This window comes from Tursiops truncatus, chromosome 1 (genome assembly GCF_011762595.2).
Source record: "Tursiops truncatus isolate mTurTru1 chromosome 1, mTurTru1.mat.Y, whole genome shotgun sequence".
Taxonomy (NCBI): Eukaryota; Metazoa; Chordata; class Mammalia; order Artiodactyla; family Delphinidae; genus Tursiops; species Tursiops truncatus.
In genome coordinates this window covers 158050572-158060224 of record NC_047034.1, presented here as the reverse complement: position 1 = coordinate 158060224, position 9653 = coordinate 158050572, and the positions used below count along the sequence as shown (strand labels likewise).

At 57.1% G+C, this 9653-nt stretch overlaps 1 protein-coding gene across 1 annotated transcript; it reads right to left on the bottom strand.

Annotated features, from left to right (window-relative positions):
- On the bottom strand, positions 1–7590 carry FNDC5 (fibronectin type III domain containing 5). The gene is made up of 6 exons (XM_073791045.1): positions 7427–7590; positions 5745–5860; positions 5075–5273; positions 4623–4712; positions 2402–2535; positions 1–1479 (listed from the first exon to the last, which is right to left on the bottom strand). The coding sequence occupies exons 1-6, from the start codon at positions 7497–7499 to the stop codon at positions 1441–1443; spliced, it is 651 nt and encodes a 216-aa protein (XP_073647146.1). The 5' UTR covers positions 7500–7590; the 3' UTR covers positions 1–1440.
- Positions 7591–9653: the final 2063 nt, after the last annotated feature.

The window sequence follows — 9653 nt, the reverse complement described above, 5'->3', positions numbered from 1 at the left end:
ATTGCTCTAACTGGATCAGAGGTAAGGACCTCTCCCCTAAGGAGCCTTGGCCTTGCAGCCCCATTCAGCAGGGATGGAAGTCACAAGACAATGAGTGGAGCCTCATGCCCTCCCATGAGGAAGCCCTTAGTGTTGCTGACATCTGCCTTTCACCCTGTCTCTCCTCCCTCTCTGTGCTCCACACTCGGGCAAAGCAGAGTGGCAGCTGCCCCAGCCCCGAGAGCTCTTGTAGACCGCAAAGCAGGGGCGGTCACTGGGGAATGGCTTTCAGCTCTCTGGCTTGGGGGTCACCGCGCTTCTCATTCAGTTCAGCAGGTACTCACTGGGCGCCGACTGCGTGCCAGGCTTGTGCCAAGCGCAGTCGCCCACACTGTCGTCCTTAGCCACGAATGGAAGACGCAGAGGTCCGTCTCTTCCTATGCAGGCATTCAGCAGCCGCAACTTGTCAGTCCTAGGGAAGGATCTGCCTTCCTTAGCAAGCACCATTTGTTTTTTAAACCAGAAAGAGGCAGTGGAGGGAGAGACCTGTCACCTCACACCACTCAGGCTCTAGGGAAGGACATGAGGACCCTGGGTAGCTTTCACGAACCCTGGATGAGATGGCAAGATATGGAGACCCCAGAGGTCAGGACTGCTCTGACTGTCCATGGTGAATGGCTCGGGCCCGCCTTCCAGCAGCGTCCACCCCAGAGGGGGTGATTTAGCAGCCCCCAGGTTGTCCCAGGTGGATGTACCTTTTCAGTTGTGCAAGCCAGCACTGTTGCAACTCCAAGAGACTTTTCCTAAAGAAATGGGGCCAGTACCTTCCAGGTCTCTTTCCCACTTTGTCTCCTTCAGACCCCAGACTGATGATCTTACAGTCAAAATAAGGGCCAAAGAAGACAAAGGACACAGGCAACCAGCTCGGGGAATCCCTCTGCCCTCTGGAGTGAAGCCCTTCGGTTGTGTTTTCCAAAAGAGACAGAACAGATAACATCTTACACACTCGCAAAGTTGTGCATCGCGCCACAAACAAGTCCCTGATGGCTGGATCCAGCAAAGGCTTGATGGCCGCCAGGCCCCTGCCCGGCAGGCAGCCCCACAGCTTCCCTGAAAGACACAGCTTCTGTCAGTCTAGGTGCTTGTCATCTCCCAGGAGCTTTGTGCATTTTCTCAAAGAGGAAGCCAGTCCAGGAGAGGCGAGGAGGCAGAAAGACGGCTGTGTCTCACGCAGCTTTGCCTTTTCCAGGACAGGGCCAGGCCTTTTAGTTTTGTGGCTTATTTTTTGCAGAATTGGGGTTTGCAGTTCAGCCTTCTTCACCAGACTAGGATGGGGGGGCAGAGGGAGAACTGTGCAGCTAGCTGTGCCTCCCCCCATGGTAGTCCTCTTTCTCCCTGTGCCCATGGACCTGGGGACCAGCAGAGAAGAAAAATGAAATCCTTCTCCCTGCAGACAGGCAGTCATGCTTCGATGATGTTCACCGAGGGCTTGTTTGGAAACTGGGAGGAAAAAAAAATGAGAGAAGTGGCCAGGGCTAAATTGAACAGACTTCTTGCAAGGATGGAAACAGGGAGAAGACACCAGAAGGAAGGGAGCAGCAGGGCTGCAGCCTAAAAGCCAGGCTCTTGTTCTCAGGTGGAAGGAAAGGAGGAGCCCTGCCTGGATGTCTTATCTCTCTGCCTCTCAAACCCAGCCTTCAGCTTCACTCAGCTGAGTGGCCAGGACTGGGTCCGGGGCCCTAGCCGAGCATCCCGCTGGCTGGTTCTCTCACATCCTGCAGATCTGCCTCTGAGCGTAGCCTCAGCCACTGACATTGCTGAGGTGCTTCTGGAGATGGTGGATTAATAAGAGGCTTCAGGAGAGTGCCAGAGAGAAGCCAAGAGAGAGGACAGTAAGCCAGAGGGTGTAAGGAGATGGAGGAAGGAGGAAATGTAGAGAGAGCCAGATGTTTGTTTGTTGGATAATCATCGTCAGAACCATGAGATTCTCTTCCGTTCTCTATGTCTCTCTTCTGAGCTGCTCAAAGCAAGCACTGAAAAGGTTTTCATATCTGTTTTACAGAAGAGGAAATGAAGGTACAAAGAGGTGAAGTACATGCCCAAGGTCATACAGCACAGCAGGAGCATGAATGAGCCCAGAACCCCTACTCTTGCTGTCCCGCACCTACTGGGAGCTCTGCCCTCCCCACTCACTGCCCTCTTTTTAAACCCCTACTGGCTCCTGGCACCCTGCAAAAGGAGAGGATCCAAAATCAATTTGCAGTGTCCCCTGTGTCACACGGGCAGCGGCCAAGCTTGGCTCTGTCCAGCTGCAGCCATGCCAGGCCCCATTGGTAGTCCCCAAGCTGACCCCTTCTGCAGCCCAGGGACTACCAGGGTGCCAGCCACGGGGCCCCCATCCAGGCCCAGGTTTTGCCCTCACCTTGCTGCGGAGAAGGCCCCCACTTTGGTGCTCTGGTGTGCTGGTTTCTGATGCGCTCTTGGTTTTTTCCTTGTTGTTATTGGGTTCATTGTCCTTGATAATGTCATACTGGCGGCAGAAGAGGGCGATGACGCCTGCAGGGGACAAAGGAGAGCAGTCAGAGGCCAGAGCCCCAGTCCTTGCCCCTCCACTTCATGCCCACTAGACCAGGCTGAGCTCCTGTGGGTACCGGGCTCCAGATGGCCTCTCACCATCTGGAGCCCAGTACTACTGCAAGAGGCTGCCTCTGGCCTCTGGCTTCTGTGTCCACCTGTCCCCTTCCCCACCAGCCCCTTCACTGCTGCTGGGCTGATCTTCTTACAACATGCTTCTGATCGTGTCTCCTCCCTTTCCTTCTTTTAAACCTCAGAGGGCTCCCCTTTCCTTTAGGGCAAAGAGAAACAATAGCATTTGTCTAGCATGTGCCAGGCCCTGTGCTGGGCCCTGACATTCCATCTCACTGAGCCCTCATAGCTCTCTGAGAGCACTGGTTATTACCATCCCCAGGTTACGAGGGAGGGCAGTGATGAAGAGCTTAGATAACTCACTCAAGGTCACACGGTGGAATGGGGGTGTGCACTCCAGGGCCTGCACTCTCCTAAATGTTTATCGCTATCAAACTAATATTTTTTGCAAGTCCTATAGTATTAAGGCAACCACCTCCAACTCTCGTAGGTGTTTTCCTCATTTTTACCTCTATACTTGATTTATAGTGCTATTTCTTTTCTGTCTGCGCCACACGGCTCGCAGGATCTTAGTTCCCCGACCAGGGATTGAACCCGGGCCACAGCAGTGAAAGCCCAGAATCTTAACCACTAGGCAACAGGAAACTCTATAGTGCTATTACCTGATCTGTTTTAGAGATTATCTGTTGACGTCTCACCATGGCATATAGAGCCTAACCACTCCCTCCTCTACTACCTTCCTCATCATCCTAGCAGAATTACCTCACAATTTCGAGTTAATTCACTATTCTATATTGTTACAATGATGTGAATACTGTCTGTGCCAAGACTAATAATGCGCCATAAGCAAACCTCCCCTTTTGTACAATCCTTTGTTTTTCCAGCTTTGTTTTTCAAGTGTCTGCTTTTCTTTGTGTCTACGGAACCTATTTTTCCATATGCTTCTAAAACAGAGGCTGTCCTCTCAACCACGATGCTCATATAACTTCGACATGGTGTTTAATTCCCTCAAGAAGGACTCCAGTCCACTTGACAGCCTCAACATCCTTTACCCCTCACTTTCTATCTTCTCTCTTGGGTCGCAGCTGCAGAGTCAGACTGAGCTTAACTTCCTTCTTGAACACACCATGCCCAGAATACCCTTCCTTTTTTGGCTGCCTGGTGAACTCCTACTCATCCTTCAAAGCTCAATCCCCATTTACCTCCTCTCTGTGTTTTTCTTGATTTCTACTCCTAGCCCCAGAATTAATTCATTCCCCGTCCTCTGCTCCCATACATGGTGCTATTAGAGCACCCATCACGTTGAATTATTGTTAAGTACGGGCCTGGCGTCTCCCAGACTTCTTACAAGCACATGGCTCTTCTTAGTCACGACTGTAGCACTACTCTCTGGAATGGAGTGGCTGTTCAGTAAATTCTGGTTGAGTTGAGTACAAAGGTGATGGTCTTTATCCCCAGGGAGCTCACAGACAAGTGGGAAAAGAGAAAGACAGGAACCCAACTAACTTAGCTAAGAAGGGCTAAATTTAGAGAGGAGCACACAGGGTGCCGCGGGAGCATCGAGGCAGGAGAACATTCTAATGGATGGGTTGGGGAGGTTTCACGCAGGCGGTCTCCGAGTTGTGTCAAGAAGGATGAGTGGGTTAAGAGGGTGTCCCAAGCCTGAGCTGCCCAGGCCTGAAGCACCTGGAGGCACAGCAACCCGGAAGAATACGGAGAGGCTGCTGCAGCCAGGGCTGGAAGGCCAGGGGCTTTGGCCATTCATTAGGGAGGGCACTCACTCATATAATCCTACGAGGCAGCTACTGAACTGCTATTTTTTTGGTGAGAGGTCAGTTAGAGAAGGGATCCGATCTGGCCCCCAGAGCAGAACTTAGGCTCCTAAGTCCTCTCACTGCCTCCAAGCCCCTCACCCTTCGTTTCTGCGAGTAAAGGGTCTGGTGAGGGTCCTCCACTTCCCCGAGGTGAAGTGAAGAAGGGCTTGGGGCCAGACTCACCGGCCCACATGAACAGGACCACGACGATGATCAGCACCTCGCCCGTCCGCAGCTGTTGGTTCCTCCCCATCTCCTTCATGGTCACCTCATCTGTGTGGAGAGAGACACTATAGCTCCAGGACTCCCTGGGCCCCTGCCAGCCACATTTCTAGGGCCAAGTGCAAAATATTAAGGGCTTATTTCTACAGGTGCCCACACACCTAACAAAAAGAGATTCTAGAACATGCTGATGGCTACTTGGGTGGCACCGACTAGACTTAATCCAGAGCTGAAAGTTTGTATCCCATAGCTTGGGGGACCAGAGTGGGCCTCCCTCTCTCAGGGGCTGCTTGGCTAGGCAGCAGGGGCTGGGGGAGGATGGGGGGCTCACGCTCTCCTCCAGCCGCCCGCCGCGCTAGCCCTGACCGCCCCTCCCCGCACCCCCTCCCTTGCTAACGGTGGCCCGGGCCTGCCTTTGTTCTTCGAGGCCATCTTCTCAGCCTCCCGTGGCGTCTTAAAGAGCACGGGCTCGCTCGCCGGACTCTGGCCCTGAATGGAGATGGCCTGCACGTGCACGATGTACTCGGTGTCCTCCTCCAGGTCCCAGAGCGCGCACGAGCGGGTGGTGGTGTTCACCTCCTGGATGAAGCGCAGCATCCGCACGTCCTTCTTCTGTGGAGCAAAAGCCGGGCCCCAGGTTTCAGTGCCCAGGCCCCCACCCCACGTCTGTCCACCTCTCCGGCGGTGATAAGGCCTCACCTGGCTACCATGTTAAACCCCGGACATCCACAATCTGACTCAAGCATCCCATCACCTCTGCAGGTAGGTATTGATATCTTCATTTTACAGGTAAGGAGACAGGTTCACAGAAGTTAGGGAAATTGCCCAAGGCCATACAACTAGCAAGAACTGGAGCAAGGTCCTAAACTCAGATCTGTTTAAGATCAAAATCATGCCCTTAATTCCCAGATTCCAACCAAAGGATTCCCTTCTGGGGCCTCCCTTCCCAGCCACGTGTGCAGCTTTCTGGCCATCTCTCTTGCTCCTCGTTCCTTTTTCCTTTCTCTTTCGGCACCCCTTCCTCCCCCGTCCACCACTTCTATCTTGATGTGTTCTTCCCTCCCAGGGACCCTCAAGGGTTACCTGCTGAGAGATGGCAAATCCAATGACGACCTCATCCTCCAGGACGTCCCAGCTCACCACTGCAGAGTTGGCCTTGAGGTGCCTGACGGTGACATTCACTGGGGCCGAGGGGCTATCTGGGGGTGGGGAGGCACCTGAGCCTGAGCACCCCCTGTCGTGAGGCCCAGGCCCATGGTCTCGTCAGTATGACAAGATAACCTGGGAATGGCCATGAGGTGGGAAGGAAGAAACCCAGGCCTTCCAGTGGGATTGGCACCTGGGTCTCAGTTCCTTAGTGGTTGAAGAGCCAGGCCTGAGAGGCCCCAGGCTCCTTGTAAACAGGGTGGGAACCCCTGCTGGCCACAACTGGCCCCACTAGGTTTCAAGCTAAAATTGATGAGCCCGGGCCAGGGCCAGGTCTAAAGGAGGAGGAATGAGAGGTGAGGAGACAGGCATGGAGGAGACATAGGTGGCCGGGCTGCAGGAGCTCAAGGTTAGTCTGGTGCAAAGCAATCAGAAGGCTCCCCAGTCCAGTGCTCTTTCTACAGAACTGCACTGTCAAGTGAGTGACCTTGAGGGAAGGAGAAAGACCCAGAGGTCGAGAAGAGCCTAGCTGGGTGAGCCCTGGGATGGGAGTGAGGACCAAGAAAAGAAGCCCCAGTACTGTGGAGACCCAGGCAGGATGAAGCCTGGGGAAAGGCCTCTTCTCCACACCCCTCCAGCCCCAAGAGGCAGGTGGGAAGGCGGCAGAGGAAGATGGGGTCACTCAGAGCACGGCCCCTCAGTGGAGTCAAGAGAACAGGGTAGGGCCTCTTGGATGGGAGGAGAGGACAAAGGGGACCAGATGAGAGGAGGGTGATGAGGATGGTGGGGGTCAGGGAAGGAAGAACTTTCTAGGAGAGGGGCAGCGGACTCACACAGCTTCTGTATCCCCCAAGAGGCAGGCACTTAAAGGGGAAGAAGACCTAAGCCTGAGCCTCACCCCTCACCTCATAGGTCTGGGGCCTGGGGAGACAAAGACAGACGTGGAGGCAGAGAGAGACAGAGGGTCACAGACAGGGGCAGCAGACACAGAACCAGAGAACAGACAAGTGGGGTATCAGAGACAGACACAGGACAGAAGCAGGGAGACAGCACTGAGCAGCCAAGGAGAGCTGGGTCGGAGGAGAGATGAGCAAGGTGGCAGCAGCCAGAAGGGACAGGGACAGGGCGTCAGGAGGGGCGGGGTGAGGAGGAGGCCAGGCCCCAGGGGGCAGGCCAGACTCCAGGCTCGGGGTCCACCCCACCTGTCCCCGTGCCCTCGGGTGCCGGTCCCCATCCCCCTCACACAGTGGGACCCCATCCCGCTCGACCTGCAGAGTTGGCCTGCAGGGCTTTGGGTCAAGGAGGGAGGCCCAAGGTGGGGGGACCGGTGTCCTCAGCTGCTCCCTGGGCCAGAGAAAGGAGCTAGGGCTCCTGAAGGAAAGGCCTGGGGTCAGGGCAATGGGATGAGGGGGCTGGGGAATCCCAAGACCGTGGATCCCAGGGCAGTGGTGGTGGGAAGGGGTTTGAGAGCTGGAGGTCGGGTCTGGGGGTCAAGCAGGCAGGAAAGGGGCTGGGGCGTGGGGCGAGGGGAGCAGTGAGCGGGCCTGCGACGGGGTCCCCAGGGAGCAAGCAAGGGACCCGAGGATGCCCGCCCGCGCCCCGCGCCCGGACCCCCTTACCCGCCTGCACCAGAGCGAGGCAGACGCAGCCCAGCCACAGGCGGAGCGCGGCGCGGGGCGGCCCGGGGTGCATGGCGGCGGCTCCGGCGTGCGGCAGCCGCTCGCGCTGGCGCTCCGGCCCGCGGCCCGCCCGGCCCGGCCGCCCCGTGCCGCCCCGCGCCGCCTGCATGTCGGCTCCGCGGACAGCGACTCCCGCGCGGCGGCGGCGGCGGCGGCGGCGGCCGCGTCCACGTCGGGCGCCCGAGGGGCGGGGCGCCCCCGCTGCGGGGAGAGGCGCGGGGGCGGGGTGAGGGGCGGAGGGCGCCCCCTCGCCGCCCCCACCCCCGATGACCCGGCCCGCGCGGCTTCGCCGACCCGCGCTGCCACCCTCTCGCCTGTGCCGGAGCCCGAGCGGGGTTCTCCGTGCCCCACTGTGCTCAGCCCCAGGCTCGCACGCAGCCTCTCTCCCCGCCGCGCAGCCCTGACCCGGCCGCCACCGCTGCCCTTTCCCGAGGGAGAGGGAGGACAAGTGCCACGGAGACTCTCCTCTGGGCTCCCATCGCACCCGCCCCAAAGCTGACCTGCCCTCCCGCGCCTGGGGGTCCCCACCCCTCTCCCCTCCCCAGCCCCAGACCCGAGGCCTTGCAGGCTGGGACAGGAGTGAGCAGAGGGGAGCAATCCTAGTAGGGATGGGGGTGACTATAGAGTGCTCCGTAGGTGCTGGGGTGCAGACAGTAGGTGCTCAGCGTTTGCCATGGGGCTGAGAAGAGGGTGCTCTGACTCACTGGAGGGCCTAACTCTGTGACCCCAGGCCAGTCCTTCCCTTCTTGACATCCATTTTTCCCTCCATAATGAGAGCAACAGCATCTCATAGGTGCCAGCTGCGCGCTGGGGGCTTTACTTGCATCATGTCGACTGCTTCTCACTGCAACCCTGTAAGGGCCCGCTCTGTTGTCCGCATTTTCCACAGGAGGAGACTGCAGCTAGGAGAGGTTACTTGACTCCCCCAAGGACCCACAGCAGAGCCAGGATTTGAACAGAGGCTGATTTGACTCCCCATCATGTGCTTGACTGGACTGCCTCCCACCTTGGGATCCCTGAGATCCTAAAACTTGCCCGTGCCAGCTTCTCCCCAGCCAGAGAACAATCTGGAACAATCTCTTCCCAAGAGCAGGGTGAGGGAGGAATGGCTCCAGCCCCCCTGCCCCCACCCTTCTGGACTGGTTGAAGGATGTGAGCAGTGAATGAGCTAATGACTCTGAAGTGCAGGGGACTTTGGAGACGTGGCCAGCAGCCACAGTTCAAAAAGGGCTCGGGTGACCCCTCCCTCATTACCCTGGGGACATCCATAAGCCTACCACTGTCCCTACCTTGGTGCCACACACCCTGCTGCCTAATCCACTCTTTTTCTGATCTTGGAGTGGCAGAGAAATACCCTCACCCTGCGCCCACCACCCTCTCCCTAATGAGAGGACCTCTGGAGCACCAGACACCTGGGGAAGCTCCCACCCACCACCCTGTGTCACTCTCCACCATGAGTCCCAGTCAGGGAAACTAGGTTGAGGAGAGAGGCACAGACCAGGGCCTCAGGGCCCCTGACATGGAGGGACCACCCATCTTTCTAAATGACCCCCTCCCTGCACTGCCTGAAATTCCACCACTAAGGGCGCATCCCTTTGGGTCTTAAAAGCCTTCTGGGGCTTCCCTGGTGGCGCAGTGGTTGGGAGTCCGCCTGCCGATGCAGGGTACATGGGTTCGTGCCCCTGTCCGGGAAGATCCCACATGCCGCGGAGCGGCTAAGCCCGTGAGCCATGGCCGCTGAACCTGCGCGTCCGGAGCCTGCGCGTCCGGAGCCTGTGCTCCGCAACGGGAGAGGCCGCAACAGTGAGAGGCCCGAGTACCGCAAAAAAAAAAAAAAAAAAAAAAAAAAAAAAAAAAAGCCTTCTGGTCTTCAGAAGCCCCTGAAAGAACGAATTCTTTTTGAAAAAGGGACACCTTGCAAAGTTATCCCACAAAACATCTTCAAGAGCCCCCGGCCTCTGCCTCCATTTTAGATTAAGAAACTGAGGTTCAGAGACGGGAAGAGCTTGGTGCAAATTCACGTATCGAGTCCAGAACAGCAATAGAGCCTTTGCCTCCTAATGCCCACCCCTCGACTCCTGTACTGCCCCCCAAGTCTCTATTTGGTCACCTTGGGAGGGGTGAGATGGGAGGGGGCTCAGGGGTTCTTGCTGAGCAGCAGAGCAGG